This window comes from Dendrobates tinctorius, unplaced genomic scaffold (genome assembly GCF_039654945.1).
Source record: "Dendrobates tinctorius isolate UK_male_01 unplaced genomic scaffold, ASM3965494v1 ptg000046l, whole genome shotgun sequence".
In the NCBI taxonomy this organism is placed as follows: Eukaryota; Metazoa; Chordata; class Amphibia; order Anura; family Dendrobatidae; genus Dendrobates; species Dendrobates tinctorius.
The window spans coordinates 78503798-78523089 of NW_027361714.1; the positions used below are offsets into that span (position 1 = coordinate 78503798).

At 42.9% G+C, this 19292-nt stretch overlaps 1 protein-coding gene across 4 annotated transcripts in view; it reads left to right on the forward strand.

The window, feature by feature from the left end:
* Nucleotides 1–19292, forward strand: part of AK9 (adenylate kinase 9) — a 211726-nt gene that overhangs the window by 144926 nt on the left and 47508 nt on the right. For all 4 annotated transcript variants that reach the window (XM_073576031.1, XM_073576028.1, XM_073576030.1 and 1 more), the window contains 3 exons: nt 242–388; nt 15588–15808; nt 16079–16275. In XM_073576031.1, coding sequence (XP_073432132.1) covers nt 242–388; nt 15588–15808; nt 16079–16275 — 565 coding nt within the window. The remainder of the gene's footprint in view (nt 1–241; nt 389–15587; nt 15809–16078; nt 16276–19292) is intronic.

The following is a 19292-nucleotide window of genomic DNA, read 5'->3' on the forward strand; positions in this document are numbered from 1 at the left end:
CAGATCACCTTATGCTGACTTTAGAATACTTACAATCTCAGATGCTGAATCGGCTCAACCTATGCTGACACTCTGATCAGAGTTTGAAAGGCCTGATTCTCTCAGATGAGAGAATCTACGGTTGTGTGACCGTAGCCTTAATGAGAAAGTGATATTGTATTAGTGGAGAGGAAGGAAAAAACTTTGTTATAAAAACATAAGTACCAAGTAATAGAATATAATAAAAATGTTTTATTTACAGAGTTGTTTTTGATGGATATCCTGTAACAAAACGACAAGTTGATCTTTTAGAAGCGTGCAGCATAATACCAATAAAAATGTTTGAGTTAGAACTACCAGTGAAAGAAGTTTTAAAAAGAGGACTACAAGACAAAAAGGACGCAAAAAGGTACCTATGCAAAAAATAATGCCTCTTCTGTTTCATGTTTATAGGACAATTCAGAAACATGTCTAGAGTGTGAGTAGTTAGGCTGCACCTGTTTAGTATCTGTGCACCTTATATTTTTTTTAATTATTTCCACTTACATATTGTTAGTATTTAGTCTGATAAAGATACAACACAGTACATTAAAATTTTATACAGGGCAGTCCTTCTGTTATGTACAAGTTACTTCTCAATCACAAGCTGTACAGTCATGTAGGAGCTTATGGATAACTGACCTTGGAAAGGCATGTGTCCATCCGGTGAGACAGATGAAGGTCCAGTCCACACTACTTTTGTGGTAAGTGTTGGGTACATACAGAGAGGAGATATGTGCCTGACAGTGTGCACAATCAGGGTGGATGCCAAGGCATCCATCAGGGTTGCCAACTTGACGTTTTATTTTTTTCTGGACAGCTTATCAAAAAATCACGGACAGACAATATTTTTTATGGACACAATGAAATCATAAATGATTAGGGTTATAAGTGATACATGTCTACAGCCCTTACTTCTGATGTGAAGACATCCGCTGCATTTACTCTAAACTGTAAAATAATGATCGTTACAGTACTAATTATCTTTCTTTAGGTTAAAAAAATATCATGTATTTTCTGCCACCAATGTACATGGGTGAGATGTGTCTGAGGGATGTGAACACGGTTCTCTGTATAAGCAATAGCAGATAGCGTTAACTCGCTAACTTGCACTACTATTCCTGATGAGCTGCATGTGATTTGTCCAGAAGGATGATGCAGTGGTGAATTAAACAGGTTTTATTCACAGTACCTTGATGAGATGAGGTGATATGACAGGGAAGATGAAGGGATGAAGATGAGGTACTGTAGGAGTTAGTACTGCAAGTTAGAAGCAGGAAGTTAAAGGTAAGAGAATTCTTTCTCCAGTCCTGAAGCATGTGTTGTCCAAGATGGCACTGACCATGAATAAGGAAATAAGATAAAGATAGGAGGAGTTTCAGAAAGAAAGGTATTATGGGTAGAAAATATGGGAAGCAAGATGTGCCACAGTCCGCGCTGCTGAGTCCACAAAATCACCTGGGATGCAAGATGTTGTAACAAAGTACTTCTTTATTCCTTCCTACGCGTTTCGGCGCCCTTCCTGGCACCTTCCTCATCCCTGAGGAAGGTGCCAGGAAGGGCGCCGAAACGCGTAGGAAGGAATAAAGAAGTACTTTGTTACAACATCTTGCATCCCAGGTGATTTTGTGGACTCAGCAGCGCGGACTGTGGCACATCTTGCTTCCCATATTTTCTGGCAGTTTTTCCACGTTGGAGTGGTCGGTGGAGGTCCTGCAGCAGCTGATACTGTGTTTTGTCTTCAAGCCAGTTGTGGGTCACACAACTGGAATAGGTGAGTGGAACTGCATTACACCACTCACATTGTAGTGTCACTAGTGATAGGGCACTATTGCGCCTCTTGTTCCCCCACCCTTTTTTGTATAGGTATTATGGGTAAGCTCAGTAATAATACATGAAGAACATAATATAACAATGGCCAGTATATGGCAGCAAAGTACAACAAATACAATTTATGGAATTAAACCACATAGCTAACGGCACACTCCCAGTCTGAAGTCCTTGGATTTTACTATTTTAACAGTCTTGAAGTAGAGGTATTTCCATTAAGGACACTGAGATATACCTCAACCTGAAAAACAAAACAATTCGTGCAATACAAAAATAACAATAACATATAAACGAGGTAGAGAAATGTCTATAACCAATTCCTGAAGTAATCCAATGGTTCAAGTTGCAGTGCAATCAAGAGAACATCTTTAATGTCCGAAAGTTAATTGAAAGTTCCTTCTGGTCGGATGAATCTTTGATGTTTGGTCTTTTCATAGTAGAGTGGTGATATAGTGATGGCCAGGAATAATTAGAGGATTCTTTTCTGCCTCCAAAAACTTGGCTGTGTTTAAGCGACCACCAACTCTCAGTAAATCCTTTTTGTCAATTATTGGATTTAAGTTGACAATAGGGCTGTTTTTAGGAACATCATGATTTTTATGTGTACATTCCAGATCCTTGTGAAAAACATGCTGCTGCATATTACGTATCACAAACAGTTCACTCCGAGTAATGTCTTCTGCAGAGAGAGGCTTATGACAGATGTGCCAAACGCGACAATCAGCATTACTGTCCTTATTGCGATAGCATTATGCGAGGTGGACTAATCTTGCAATGTCGCAAACGAGCCTTGTCCATCTGGAGAAGCGATCAAATAGCTGTCAGTCGAAACCAACCTTCTCTTTGGATTTGGTGATGAGGGTGTTGACATCAGGACAGATCTCTGGGTCCTTGTCTGGATCCTAAAGCTGTCTTCAATGGCAGTCTCTCCACACTGACCGCGAAGTAAATCCGGTCCTGTTAACCAAGAAGAGTTTGCGAAAGCACCAACAGACACAGGCCTAGTAGCAAGGTCAGCAGGGTTAAGATGGAATGGAACATACTGCCATTGCTCAAGTTTGGAAGATTTCCTGATCCTTTCAACGCAGTTACTGACATAGACGTAGAAACGTCTTATAGTATATGTAGCCCAGAACAACCTTGCTGTCTGTGTAGAATCTTGTGTCATCCATGTGAATAGCTAGTTCGCTCTGTATGAAATCTGCAATCTCTATGGCTAGCACAGCCCCACAGAGTTCAAATCGGGGGATGGTGTGCTCGGTTTAGGAGCCAATTTAGCCTTTCCAAATAGAAATGCAGCATGCGCTTCACTGTTAGTCTATAATCTTCAAATAGGCAAAGCTGCAATAGCTTCAGTAGAAGCATCAGAAATATTTGCATCTCTTTCCTTTCACTCGTAGCAAGGGATGCTGGAGTGTAACAACGTGGTAAGTGGAACTTAGCCAAGATGCAAAGGGATTCCCTCCATGACTTCCACTTTAGTTGTTTGTCAGCAGGGAGTGGAACATCCCAGTCCTTAATAGACTCTGAGAGTTGTCTTAACAGAAGCTTGCCTTGAATAGTCAACAGTTCCACAAACTCGAGTGGATCATATAGAGTGTTCACCACTGACAGAACCCCAGGCTTACTAAATGTTTTTTCTGCATCACTAACCTGAAAGCTGAATGAGTCCTTTAGCAAGTTCCATCTCAAGCCCAGACTTCTCTGTACTGGTGGATTGTCTGAACCTAGATCCAAGTCCCTGAATTCTGTGGCATTATCATTAGGTTGAAAGGCCTTCATGACAGCAGCACTAATGGAGGCAATTTTATGCAATCTTAAATGAGCTTTAGAAAGAATACCTTGTGTCCGTTTGAGCAGATCTATGGCTTCTTCCGGTGTGGGCAGGGATTTGAGACCGTCGTCCATGTTGAAGTCCTTTTCAATGAACTGTTGGGCATCCTTCCCGAACTCTGATTCACCATCAGAGACAGTCCTACGTAGGCCGTATGTAGCAACTGTAGGAGAAGGACTGTTTCCGAACACGTGCACCTTCATGCGGTATCCAACCATTTCCTTGTTGTTTATTTTTATCTATGTGAATTAAAAGTAAAATTTTAACATCTTCACTGCTCGCTGGACACCTCTTTCTTCAATTGGATTCTGCTGCAGTTCTTTCACCCTTGTCCATGCGGGGTGTCACTTTGCAGGCAGGGGGTCAAGGCAAGATGAATTGGTGAGCTAACTTTTTTTGTGTTATTTTTATCTATATTTTGAGAGATATGAAAGCCCAAGGTGAGGCACTAAGACACGTTCAAATAAGGTGGAAGGATGAAGGTTAAGGAGTACCAAAAATAACAAGAAAGACCTACCAAGAACCTAACTGTGGTAAAAGGAAAAAGTTCTGGGAGGGAAACCAAACCAACTTATAGTAAGAATACAATTATTGTTTAACCAGCAAGGTAAACCACTAAGATAAAGAGCTGGAATTACAAAGTATACATCCACCAGAAAATATAGCCAGCATGGAAGTGCAGAGAATGGATACCTTATGAAAACCCACCCAGACAGTGATAGGACAAACCAAAATGGAAAAATGGAAAACACCTGCAAAGGAGCAAACCAAAAAGGGAGAATAAGAACACAGGAACAATCAGCATTTGGACATGGAAGGAAAAGAGCCTGTCATAATAGCTCCACTTTGTGTGGTGAATGGAAGGTCCACCGTCCATTTTCAGCAAAGGTGTTTTGAGCTGTCAGTATTGTGATAGATATTACAGCAGTCATATCTGAGTCTTGGGGACATGCTGAGCTGTCAGTGTGGTGAATGACAGTCCAGTCTCCCAATCGGGGTTGGGGTGCACTGGGTTTTCTATAGGTGTCTCCTGTTCGGCGTGATTCCCAAGCTGTTTAGCTGGCTGTTTGCCTCTAATCTCTGCTAGTTGTAGCTCTGCTCAAGTGGGGTGTGTGTGTCTGCTGTGTGCTTTAAGTTCTAGTATTCTGATTGTTGTTGCTTGACCTTGGCTTTGCCTTTGACCATCTGTTTGCCTAGCCCCTTTGTCTTGATTCACAACCTTCTTGAAATTCTGACCCCGGACTGTGAACGGACTACACCTTTGCCTTATCTCACTATTTATGGCGTACCCTCCTGGCTTTTGACCTCAGACTCCTTGACTTTCCCACCTCATGGCTTGTCCATGGGTAGTGACTAGCGTCACAGAGCCATAGATCAAAAGGTAGAAGAACCAACCATGAAGCAGCAGGTGATCGGATCAAATCGGCAAACCAAGCGATGCCAATACATATATAGTATATCTATGTTGTGACTTCACAACAGGGTGGTTACTATGGGGATAGAGTATACTTTATTTATTCAACTTTATATACAATGCCTTGAAAAAGTATCCATACCACGTAAACTTTTCCACATTTTTTCACATAACATCCACAAACATTAATGTATTTTATTAGGATTTTATGGGACATACCAACACAAAGAAGCAAGTATCTGTGAAATGTATAGGAAATAATACATGGTTTTCTAATTATTTTAAAAATATAAATTTGAAAATTGTGGCATGCATTTGTATTCAGCCCCCTGTAGTCTGATACCCCTAAATAAAATTCTGAGTCACATGATTAGTAAATTCAGTAAACCTGTGTGCAATTTATTCTCAGTATAGCTAAACCTGTCCAATGAAGGCCTCAGATGTTTGTTTGAGAACATTAAGGATGAAACCGCATTATAAAAACCAAGGGGCACACCAGACAGGTCAAGAATAAAGTTATGAAGATGAGTAAAGCAGGGTTAGGCTATAAAAAATCAGCCCAAGCTCTGAACATCTCACAGAACACTGTTCAATCCATCATTCAAAAATAGAAGAAGTATAACACTACTGTAAACTTACCATGATATGGCCATCTACCTAAACTGACATCCTAAGCAAGGAAAGCACTAAATAGAGCAGCCGTTAAAAGGCTGCAGAACTCCACACCTCAGGTGACAGAATATGTCTGGGTCGCCCTCCCAGGGCTGTGGGGTACTCGGTACCGGGCCGGTGTCAGTGGGATGTGTCACAGCAGCGGTGACCCGGTCCGTGGCCCTGGGCTCCCAAGTAATGGGGGAATGTAGTTAATGGAATGGAATAGTTCGTGACGCCACCTGTGGTACTCGGCAAGGGAGATGTTAAGCCGACGCTGCAGACAGATCCACTGGGACTGATGGTATGGTGCAGCAAGGGTGTAAAAGCTCCCCACAGGTGAAGCTATAGTCCCAGGGCAGTGTAGAGGTGGATGGCACGGTGATGTAGCAGTGCCGTAAGGGTAGGAAGCAGACAAGACACAGCGGGGTGCAATTTCTGTACCTTTACTTGATAACTGCAGTCCATGGTCCTGATTACAGATGGTAACGGAGCAGGCTAGCCTGGAAGCAACTCAGGGATTCTCTCTCAGCAGACGGGCTGTGCAGTCTCCTTCCTAGCGCTTGTTTGAATGAATCACTCCAGTACTAAGTTACTCTGAAGTTCCTCCTGTCAGATGTTCCCAAGAACCTTACTTGCACGGCAGACAGCTGTAGCCTCTCTTGGGGACTCCCTTCTCCGGAGTCCTGGCTCTCTATCCAAGCTGCTGTTGTGCCTCAAGTCTTAGATGGGAGTAGGGCATTTACAGCCTCCTACTCCTCTGATATCTGCTGTAGGACCATTAGTATCCGTACAGCCGTGGAGACCAGACTCCAGTTCATGCGCTCTCAAGCTGAAGGAGCTCTCCTTCCTAGCTCAACCTCCAGCTTCTCTCTCCACGTCTGCACACTTCACCCTCCACAGACTAACTAACTACTCCTTCCTCTTGGCCCTCAGAGAGCACCCCTCCTCTTAGTCCTGGTTCAGAGTTCCCCCTGCTGGCCTGTAGTGGAACTGTGTTGCATGTATGGATTGACTGCGAGAGAGACCCATCATTGCCTCCAAGCTTGGCATTACCCTCCCCTGGAGGAAGGCAAAGCCACTGTGGCGACCATACTCCTGTGGGCGCCACATGTCCACAGGACAACTATTAGTTGTGTACTGCACAAATCTTACCTTTATGGAAGTGTGGCAAGAAGAAAGTCATTTTTGAATGCAAGCCATAAGAAGTCTTACACTTGGCAAAAAGCCATGTAGGGGACAAAGCATGTGTCGCATTAACCCCGTGACACCCAGGATCTTAGGGACCTAATATTTTTGGAATTCTTTTAAGTCTGCTCCCTTTGGGACGATCAAAGATTTCTTTCCTATCTGGCAGAGTGATTTTTTTTCCTCTTAGCGATCTTTCATCAGGAATGGTGGCTCTCGCCTGTCTCTCTTTACCGCAACAGAGTGAACTTGCATTCGACAACCTCCTTTCTCCCTAACATGTTCTCTACCTTCCACATTAACGAGGAGATTGTCTATTCATCCACTTTGCATCTCATCTCCTTGAGAGGTTCTTGCACTATCTGACATAGCGAGAACTGTGCAGCTCTCTCACAGTTCCATTCAGATGCCTTGATAGTCCTTGCATGTTCTTTCATAGGTGGGACCGCCTCTGGGGCTACGATTGCTCGCTGGCGTCGATCTGCCAATCCAGAAGATCTGGCTTAGCTAGGTTGAATCTGCCAAGGCACAGCTTAATCCTCCCGTATGGTAGAAGCCTCCTGGGTTATACAACACCAGGCATTTGTTCTCCTGTGCCATATTGCCGCCACTTTGTCTTCAGTCAACATCTGTCACGTCCGCCATGTCCGCCATGTCTGCCATGTCTGTTTGTCTCAAGAACTCCTGGAGCGATGTGCATGCGCATGTTTTGTCTGCTGTCCTGCATGTTCCCTAGAGCAGTGTGCAGACTCACCTCATGTCTGAGCTGCAGGATGCCTGCGTTTCTGCTCTGCCTTCTGTGATCTTCTCGTCATGTCTGGAGTCCTTGATCATGTGACGTTTCTTAAGATCCTGCACTGTCTGGTTCTGCAATCATCTCGTCATGTCTAGAATCCCGGAAGTGCTCCCCTGGTCCTGACCTGGAGGAGGAGGTGCTATGCCCTATATCAGGCCGCCTCTTCCTATGCTCAGGGCCTGATTATTGTGTTGCTTCCCTGCAAGGCTCTGGGTCTGTGGGGTTGCTCCCTCTATTCTGTGCCCTTGCACTTTGCTCTGTAGTGCGTCTCTGCACACGCTCCGTGCTCGTATTCTGCCTCTTGTCTTGTGCCATGTCTTGTGTTGTCTCTCGTGCCATGTTTGTCTTTGCCTTGCTTTGCCTTGTAGTCCTTCTGCTGTTCTTTGTCTTAGTCTGTTTTGCTATGTCTCGCCTTAGCTATGCTTTGACTTGTAGTCCTTCCTGTGTTCTCTGCCTCGCCTGTTTTGCCATATCTTGCTTTTGCTATGCTTTGACTTGTAGTCCTTCCTGTGTTCTCTGCCTCGCCTGTTTTGCCATGTCTTGCTTTTGCTATGCTTTGACTTGTAGTCCTTCCTGTGTTCTCTGCCTCGCCTGTTTTGCCATGTCTTGCTTTTGCTATGCTTTGACTTGTAGTCCTCCCTGTGTTCTCTGCCTTGCTATTCCTTGCTTTGTGTTCCTCCCTATGGTCTCAGTCTTTGCTTGCTCTGCCTCGCTCTCTCCTATGGTGCTCTGAAGTGCTCCCTGGCACACGCACCATTTCTCCTCTCCTTAGTGCTCGTTTCTATGTCTAGTCCCAAGGTCTTCCCTTGGCCCGGCTCTGGGCTTCTGCCTACGCTCCGCTGCTAGACTCTGTCCTCGCTCTGACCTGGCTCTGTTTCTGCTTGTTCCTTGCCTTGTTCCCTGCCTTGTCCTTGCATTGAACACCGGCGTGGGTTCCCCTTGGCCGTCTCCTGTGCCGTGGTAAGTGCCTCGTGTTTGTGTACAGCCGTGTGCACTGGCCAGTGTGGCGTGCCCCCTGCGTGGCTCCTAGCACGCAGCCCTTCCTTGTACCCTGGCGTGGCTCCTAGCACGCACCCTGCCTTGAACCCTGGCGTGGCTCCTAGCATGCACCCTGCCCTGAACCTGGCGTCACTCCTAGCACGAAGGTTCCTTTGCCCGCCTCCTGTGCCTTAGTCGTGCCTCGTGCTGGCGTTACAGCCGTGTGCATTGGCCAGTGAGGTGTGCGTCCCTGCGTGGCTCCTAGCACGCAGCCCTGCCTTGAACCCTGGCGTGGCTCTTAGCACGCACCCTGCCTTGAACCTTGGCGTGGCTCCTAGCACGCACCCTGCCTTGAACCTTGGCGTGTCTCTACACACACTGTCTTGTACCTTGTGCCCTGGCGTGTCTCTACACGCACTCTGTCCTGTGCCTAGGCGTGCCACCTGGCATGTACCATGTTATGGACCTTGGCGTGCCCACGCGCGCACCTTGCATGTTTTGCTTGTTTACTCTGTATGTGATCCTGTGTTATTCTAATGAAGATACCTTGCACCTATGTCTAGTCTCGTCTTGCTTCCTGCTCGTCCTTGTCGTCAGACACTCGTCTAGTGTCCCCTGAGCCGGCCGTCTGGTCCCAGCAGTCTTGCCCCTGACACTCCCTGTATAGGGGGTGGATTCTCACAAGGTCAGCTCGCCCTCGGTGGGTGGGTGCCACGACCCAGAGGGTCCACTCAAAAAATGGGCTCAGCAGGAGCTGAGTCCGTCACAACATCTTTGTGGTGCTCTTACCTGTGCATCGATAGATGCAAGTCTTAGAAGAAGAGTACTGAAAGCGTCAGTTGCTCACTTGGTAATTTGAGTGATTGCTATTCTTCCTTTAGCATTTCAGTTATTAGTTTTCCCACCCCAAGGACGGCTTTAGAATTTCCCATGGTTTCTGTGTCCATCAAAGAAGCGCCCAAGAAAAAAGGATTTTTGGTACTCATTGTAAAACCATTTTCTTAATTGGGGGACACAGCCGCCTCCCTTGTTTGGGTGTTCTTTGCTTTGCTCGTGCCACTGCTTTTCTACTTTTGCAGTAACTGAATAGCTGGGTGTCAGCTGTTGGTGAGGAATCATCTTGTTGTTCTAAAATATGTTTCTTATCTTAGTCCAGGTGAAGCATATTATCTGTGCTTGTCTATCTATCTATCTATCTATCTATCTATCTATCTATCTATCTGTGGATAGATAGATAATTTAACAAATATGGAACAATATGCAAAGAGGCCATACATTCTTTATTTGATAGGACCAAACAGAGATCAAATAAAATCACCAAAGGGTAAACAAATCAGTTCCCAGCTACATAAATAATACATAATACATAAGTAATACATAAATGATAATGTAATTAATTAAAAGTCTAATTGTATATTAAAAAGGTGCCTGAAGAATGTTTCATAAACACCTTGGGTTACGGTTGGAAAAATGACTTCCCATACACATGACTGCTAGGCTGATAGTTCATTTGTACTCATCTGAATGATATTTATTTGCCTGTAGAACAAAAGGATAGGGCCAAAAATTCAAGAAACAGATCCTTATTTTCTGTGATGTGAGAGTTAGTAGGCTCCCATACACATAAGATTGTCAGTTTATCCCACTATATTCGGTGGGTTTTGCCAAATTCTATCTAATAAGTGTGGAGGTATAATTTACATTCATCTGCCCCACCTGGCTATGTGACGTATTGGCTTCACTAGACACACCAGCAAAGCAATGTTCTTCCAAGCTGCATCCCTGGTGTCTGCTGAAGGGATACAATGACTCAAACCTACATTACCTCCTTACTGTCAATTGATATCAAAGGGTTTTTTATGTCAGACTTCTGATGTGATCTCATAGCAATTGTGATGTCTTACAGTTTTCTGTTAAGCTTCTGATACCAGAAATCCATGTCATGATATTAATGTGGATTATTGAGATATCATACATAAATCCACAGGGCTGTTTAACATTCATAAATATTACACCAGATAAATAGTTTTTAATTATCCTACATAATGCAATAGTAAAAAAGAAAGCCTTGGGAAATACACAAAAATGTTAGAAGCTATTACCAAACACATATATAATTCATGTAAAAAGTAAAAGCCTCTGTAAATTTAATAAATCGTTGTATGACAGCAAAAGTAAAGTCATTCAACAAATTCCCAAACATAATATGTCCATAAATCTTACACTATTCCAGTACATGTACCATCTCTATAATTTATGCACAATCTTGTTAACAATTATACAGTCACTCCACTTAGCAGGTTCCTAAAGCTCCTTCCTGGTGTTCACCTTGTAAATGTATGCTGGGATGTTGTCTTCATTTCAGTGCTTCCTATGTTGAATCTATACAGGTGTGAGTTGAGGGAAAAAATTGAGCAAGCAAGGTAGGAACCAAAGAGACTAATTCAGAGCCAAATGCATAGTCAGTATGTCATGCAGAGACGTCAAAAAAAGTAGTCAGGCAGTCCAAGGGTCAAATCGAAAAGGACATGCAGGGGTTATCCAACAAAACAAACTGGGAAACCATGTCATGTTAGAAACTTATGTCAATCCAAAATGAGCAAAGCAGAGAAGTACTGCAAACACAATAACTTGCAATAACAGTATGCTGGGAAGATATAAATAGGGCAATATGATCACCCATTGGCTGCCAATCTCATCCTACTGATGGATAGCTCAGTGACACACCATCCAGTTTTACCATTGCTAACAGCAAAGAGCTTATAAAAACCTCCTGGCTTCCAGTGCCACTTGAGAGAGCTTACTGTTTTATTACTTAGTTCAAATTATAAATTACACATATGACAGTCAAATTAGAAGATTCACAACACTTAAAGGAAATCTTTCAGAAGGTTTTTGCTACCTCATCTGAGAGCAACCTGATATAGGCAAAGATAAGCTGAATCCAAGGATGTATCACTTAGATTACTGGGTGCACCCGTTCTGGCACAATCAAAGCTTTTAGATTTAGCAGTGAAGCAAAGCTGAGAAAGCTAACCCCACCCACACCAAGCTCTGTATGTAGAATGCCCATAGACAGTGAGCTGCCTATCACAGGAGGGGGTGTGAGGGACCAAAGCTCACACAACCAGCTAGTCACAGCAATGATAAGCTACTGGTGCTAAAACCTTCATTGTAAGCAAACAGAACCTGTAAGCATGATAAGAGAGGCATCTTTGAAATCTGTGTTTTAACCTCTAACTCATGCTGCCTTCAAATTACATAGCAAAAATCTGCTGACAGATTCCCTTTAAAGCTTGTGGAAACCAATAAGGAGAGAAGACTCTGCTAACAAGAGCTGGAAAAAGGGGGTTAGTTGGTAGAACAGTGTTAATTATGTACATGGCTTATTAGATTGTCGGCTCATCTACAGAAATGTACCGTATTTCTATGTTTTTGAAATCTTGAGCAGGAAACAGTCTGATATCTATTGGATCATTCTAGAGAACACGGATAGTCTAAGAGATGAAAATGGGACAAGCATACTAGTGGAGGAAAAAGAGGGAATAATATTTAACAGGCAGTATAAAGAAGACTAATTAGAGGGTTGAAGGGAGGACTTTATGGGAGAATTAGTTTGGACAGAGTTGAAGAAAGTGTACTTTTTTGTACTTTGAAGCCCCACCACCAAACATTCTGACTATATACCTATAATGATAGCCACATTGCCCCATTATAACCAGAGTTCTGCATCAGTGCCCCCTTCATATTACAATAAACAACAAAAGTATCCCTAAAACAGATTTATTAAATATATCAAATACACAACATATCAGAATCGCCTACTATTATCAATAGTGGGAGCAGCAATGAGTAGGAATCTAAAACATAACCTTTATAGGTCATCTAAAACGTTAGTCTGGTCAACAACCAAACTAATTCCACCTAAAAACAATGACATATAATGTGTGATAAAACACCAATACCTCACTAACACAAAAGTGCATTAAAAACAAGATGGCAACCCCTGCTATACTACATTCTAATTTAGTAATTTGGTCTTATTCACACATATAATACACCAACTCAACTTACTATGTTGGAATGTGGTATAGCAGGGGTTGATATCATGTTTTGAATGCATTCTTGTGTTAGTGAGGTATAACGTGTGTTAAAACAGCAATATGTCATTGTTTTTTGGTGGGGTCAGCTTGGTTGTTGACCAGACTAACTTTTTAGATGACCTATAAAGGTTATATTTTGGATTCCTACTCATTGCTGCTCACACTAAAACAGACTTAGTACCCATTAATGTGTTTTTGCAGCCTCAGTCATCCTACTACATCGAGTCTGTAAGATACAGTCATGGCCAAAAATGTTGGCACCCTTGAAATTGTTCCAGAAAATTAAGTATTTTTCCCAGGTTATAAACGTCTGAATTATGTTGTGCAAAGTGGACAAAGCAACATCAAGATCTTTGGAGATTGTTGATATTTTTCAACTATTTTGGTTCTCAAGTCCTCAATCAGTTCTCTTATCCTCTTTCTGTTCTCTATGCTTAGTGTGACACACAAAAATACAAAATGCAAAGATCGAGTCAACTATTCCTCTTTATCTGGTTTCAGGTGTGATTTGCATTTTGCCCACAACTGTTACTTGCCACAGGTGAGTTTGAACGAGCATCACATGGTTGAAGCAAAATTGTTTACCCACATTTTTGGAAAGGTGGCAACAATTTTCTGTGGCCCAATTTTGGGGTTTAGTGTGAAATTATGTCTAATTTGCTTTTTTCTTTATTTATGTTGTTCCAATGCACTCAAAGTAAATAAACGTGTAGAACTGTTAAGGTAGCCCCTTCCAAGGAGAGCTAATTTGGGTTGAGACGCAAACGGTCTCCTATATCTTTGCAATTATTGGTCCAAATTAAAATTAAATAAAATAAATATGATGCATCGGAGGCAAGAAAATACACACAGCCAGTTTCTGTCGGTATACAATTCTTGTCTGTCTTCAGATCCAAAGCAACAACTTTTTTTTTACGCCCCCAGAAGAAAGGGGAATGGCTATATACATTACATAGGAAAGAAAGTATTTTAATTGGGAATAAATTATGAATTCTCCAGACAGACGTACTTTAAACTTCTGTCCAGTTTCCTATGCCTTCTGTAACAAAAGACACCTCTATATCAGAGACAGCACCATGTGTTATTGCTTTTATGAATAACACTTAGAAAGCTAAAATTAAAATATTAAATTATCAAAGATATATAAATTGTCTGAATTATAATCAAAGCAAAGTGTAAAAATTTACCATAATAAAACGTGTAAATACAGTAATTTTCTGGGAGAAATACTTCATTTTCTGGAACAATTTCAACGGTGCCAACACTTTTGTTCATGACTGTATGTAGGCAAGCCAACTAGGTCAGGGTTAACTCCTAGCATTGGAGGTACTATTTAGGTGTACCTCTCTAACTAGGACTGGAACCATATCCTGTGTTCATTTGTGGGGCAGTCATTTGGGGGGAGCTGAGCTGTGTGGGTTGTTTTGGAGATTCAGAGACAAGACAGAATCTGCCTGAGAGGAGACTACACAGGTCATATGCACCAAACTGCAAGTATCACTAGACAATAACAATTTTGTGTGATTGAACTGGGATTAGCTCAACCATGTATGAGTAACCAGTGAGTTTGAGCCCACTGAGCCTGACCTGAATGAGCCATTTGGAGGAGACTGCATTATTGCTTTGCTTTCATTGGAAAAGGACTGTGGTTTTTGATATTACGTATGTGCTGGAAAAGGGCTATTTTCATTTAAAGAGCTGTGCAAGTTTATGGAGTTCAATAAACCTCATACTGCTCTTGAGTGACACAAGAATCCGGTGCCTGTTTGAACGCTAGTGCTTACCTGGGAGTGAACTTCTTCAGATATTAGTTTGATTCTTTATACTCAAGAGAAGTAGCCATGTTGGAGGATTTGCCAATAATCTAAAGTCTACCTATTGAGACAAGAATTTGACATATCTGTAATATCTTTGTTTTTACTGCTGGCCAAGTAATCAGTTACCAGCTACTAATTATGTATGGCTGGATTTAAGCCACCCATGTACAATGGGAATCTGTTGGTTGAATGATAGTTTGGTCGATGGATATTTTTTCCATGCAACTCTCCCTCAGTGGACTTGGCCCAAGGCACCTGACTCTTCTGGGCATTGGCTTATCTCATGGAAATCAAATATGAATCCAATATGCTATGTTGGGTGGATTCAGCTGACAGTAGTTTAATGTGTATGGGGACTTTTCCTTAATTATAGTATCTAGCAGGGATCTGTATTGGAGTTTGCTGAGTTTTTCATTAATATCTTTTAGATTTTTAACATAGATCTCATCTATAGGAAACTTGCTAGCTTAGGCATGCTGCCTGAACCACAGACATTAGCTGTGTGTGTGTATTGTGAGAGTCCTGTCAGTCTAGGGGAGCGAGGCAGGAGAAGCTGCTAAAGACCTGCCTTGGACGTGTCATCCATCATGCATAGTCCCTGGCCAATTTTATCAAAGTATGTTTTATCTGAAGGACTGCAGAATTTCAGACTAAGGCCATGTGCACACATTGAGCATTTGGTGAGTTTTTTACCCCAGTATTTGTAAGCCAAAACCAGGAGGAATAATCAGAGGAAAAGTATAATAGAAACCCGTCACCACTTCTGCATTTATCACCCACTCCTGGTTTTGGCTTAAAAAACTCACCAAATACTCAATGTATATATGTGGCCTTAACATGCTGGTCTTGGTTCAGGCATCATGAAGAAGACAAGTTCCCTTTGTGTGTCAGAGTTTTACATTCTAAAGTTAAAATTCAAACTCTCATTATTACTCCTCATTATAACTTCTTTCCACAGCAGGCCATACCCTTTGCATGATAGTACCCAGATATTAATGCTGCGTAACTCCAATTATAAGCAAGAAATTAACCATTTTAAGGAGTATTATGTAACTGCGCATCAAAACTGGTGTGGAGTAGATGCAATGTGCAGCAAGTGGTCGGTGTCCAGCAGAATTATTCAAGAGGTCCACACAAGTATTAATAAAATACAAACCTACCTAGGAAAAATAAAAGAAGGTATGTGTTTTTTATTCTCTGTTGGCACATTAATGTTGTTTGTGAAACTAGTTTGTTCATTCGTTCATCCCAACATAGAAGGTTTAGCAGCTTTGTACATACATTCAATTGCATATTGTACATTGGCCAGTTTTGCTGGTTGCTACTGGGAAAAATGTACACACTAGTCACAATTCTATGACCTATTTTGTAATTTTTAGACCTCACAATTTACGACTATTATGTAAAATTTAAATTGTTTCCCTCTTTCTTTACTCATGGTTTGAGCAGGTAACGCTGCTGCTATCGCTGACTTCTGCATCACTCCTCACGAGCTGCTGTCTCGGCTGGGAGACTTTGGACAATACTGTCCTGTGAGTCTGGCACAAAGGTGGGAGCTCGTTGACTGTTCTGTAACATCATCCCTGAAGTTTGCAGCCGAGTTCCGTGGGCACTACTACAAGATGGCTTCACAAGAGGAGCATGATGTAAGTCACAATCCTTTCATACATTTATTGTGGTTACATTAGTGGGGAGTAATCTCAAAATCATCATATAACTAGTTTATCTCCTTAAATAGATTCAGTCAGCCCAAGCACTAAGCCGGTAATTCAGTTGTTTAGAAGAAAGAGCTGCTAGTGTTATTTATGCATGCTGGAGACAAATGAGAAAGAGTAGTGATAATGGGGCAGTAGCGTCTCAGAAGAACAATATCTTTCCAGCCGTAAATGGTTGCTTACATATATATGAAAGATAATATAATCTTAAGATGGATTCCGAGAACCAAGAATGGGACAACCTCCCCTGGTGCCCAAGGCACAAGTGTCAGAATGTCCGTGGTATACTGTCCTGATCCAGGAAGTAATGGGAGCCCAGTAACATGCAGGTGTCGCCATGATTATGTCTGTGTGTGCAATATTTCTGCATGTAATGTCCACATATACATTAGTAACATACAGACATGCTGTACAATTGGTTTTAGAAGATATTTGCAGTCAGATTTTTTTTTTCATATTTCATGGAATTATTATTCTTGTTAAATTCATAAATTGCAAACAGCATCCAGGTGACCACTTGACCTGGTACTACACAGTACACAAATATTCTCCTGTAAACCATAAAACTATAAAGAAAAAACTACATTAATAGCTAACAGCAGGATGTTTGCTGAAATAAAAATAACCTGTTTTCACCTGTTCAAGCCCAGTGTCTCCAGCACCAACTCTCCAGTGGTCCCCTTCGGTCTTTGCTTACTATTCTGTGTTACACCGCTCTCACCGCACATCTCCAGCGCTGGCGCACGCCGCCCGACATCTTCGCTTCCGGTCTCTCGGCCGGCGCTGGGATCCCGTAGGGTGCGCGCACATGTCGCACACTCTTGACTCTCTGGCTGTACGCCCGGCCCCGGGGTCCCATCTGGGATGCTTGCACACTATCGGCAGCTCTGACCGTGCCGCACCAGCTCTGACGTCTCTATGGTCCTGGAGGACCTGACCCGGAAGTCCCGGCGTGCATTCCCTATATCAGGCCGCCTCTTCCTGTAGGCGGTGCCTGATTATCATTTTTGCTTCCTTGCTAGGCCTGCTTGGTCGCTCTCCGTACTCAGGTCCAGTACCCTGTATCCAGGCGTGCTTCCCAGCATGCGCTCTGTTTTTCCTTGTGCTTGGCCCGCTTCCTAGCAGGCGCTCTGCCTTGCCTTGTACCCATGAAACAAAACACCGTGAGCACAACTAGAGGGTGGTGCTAAAGTTAGGTTCCCAAACCGTATAGATAGTATGTAGAAACTTAGCACTCAACTTAAGTATGATCAGGGAAGATTTATTGTAGTATGAAGGAAAACGTTTCGGTCAATAAATGACCTTCTTCAGTTACGTGTATGTGCTAGATTTCTTGCAATAGGATATGCACCTACTGAATAGCTTGATGTGCTCAATCTTGGGACATATTGCCCTCAGGCTTGGCTGGTAAGCTTGATTTGAAGTGGAACAGGAGCATACGTGCCTCCAGACGCGGGATCCGCCACTTCCCAGCACACACTCTACCTTGCCTTGTACCCAGGCGTGCTTCACAGCACGCGTTCTGCATTGCCTCGTACTCAGCGTGCCCCCGTGTACACGCTCAGCACTATCCTGTACCCTGTGTACCACCGTGTCCACGCTTTACGCACTCTTGTACCCTGCGTGTTCCCACCTTCACCTAGCTAGACTCGGTCTCTCGCGCCTCCTTCGAGCCAGCCACCAGCAGTTGTGGTACTTTATCCCCCTTGGTTTGTCCCTGATGCTCCCTGTATAGGGGGTGGTCCTCAATAGGCCAGCTCGCCCAGGGTGGGTTGGTATCACGGCCCAGAGGGTCCACTCGAGGAGACGCTATACTCTGTAGCGATGAAGTGCCGTACACCGTCGAAGCCAGTAACTGCTTGGTGGTCCCGTGAATGAATAGAACATCATTACTTCAAGGAAGTTAACAAAGACAGCTGAGAGCACTGGAGCAGTGACACTGGATCTGTGGGAGTTTGGACAATAAAGTATGTTATTTCATTATTTTGACAACTTCTCTGCTGTTAGCTACATATTAAGTTCTTGACAATTGTCCCTTTATTGTTTGCTTTTTGTCTTTATTATTTTTGGAGCCATCTTAAAGGGGTTTTCTCAAGGTTCATCTTCAGGAGTGCATCACTCGTGTGTGTGTGTGGGGGGGGGGGGGCGAGGGGGACACCGATAAGTGACAATTTGGGCCAGCAGCAAACAGTGCACTTTCCTAAGCTATAATCAGAAGAATCTTTGCCTTTGCAGCATTAGTGGAGGGGTGGAGGACAGAAGTCAACTGAATCCAGCCGGCTTCACACCAGTGCTTGCAAGCTCTAAAGTAAAGAGCTTGTAAACATGTGATCCTTGCCTAGGAAACAAGCCATCTTTGTTACGTTGGTTGGCCTGTAAGTTACACAATGAGAACTTATGGTAACTATACAATTAAAAACCCTCTGTTCTTAAGACTGGGAAAGATTTTTAATTAGAAACTCTTAAAAACTCTTTCCAATTTTATCTTAATAACGTGAGGCAACCCCTTTAAATCTCCGAATCTTCTGCCCTTTAAATACTCAGTATCTCTCACTTAAAGAAAAGTTGTCAAATGTTAAAAAAATAATATTGTTACCGTGACAAAGTCCTCGTGTGCCCCTGAATCTACCACTATTTTTCAGTTTTTCATTTTGCCGTTCCTTTGTGAAGATGTAATTTTTTTTTTCCTTTTGGCACCTAGTATGCTATTTCCTGGTTTGTGCTGCAAGAGGTTGTGTCAACTGTTTTCTGTAAGGGCGTGTAGACCACCCTGTATGATGCTGTCCAATCATTGCTTGGCAGCATCTGAAACTGATTGAACAGAGGTCTTCCTGTTCTCAATGTGACTCCCCTGCGTGTGCGCAGGAAAGTCTTCTTACATTATGATGGTGATTGGGCAATGTCCTGGAGGTGAAAGGACTTCACATCCCCAGAAAAAACTCTTCTAA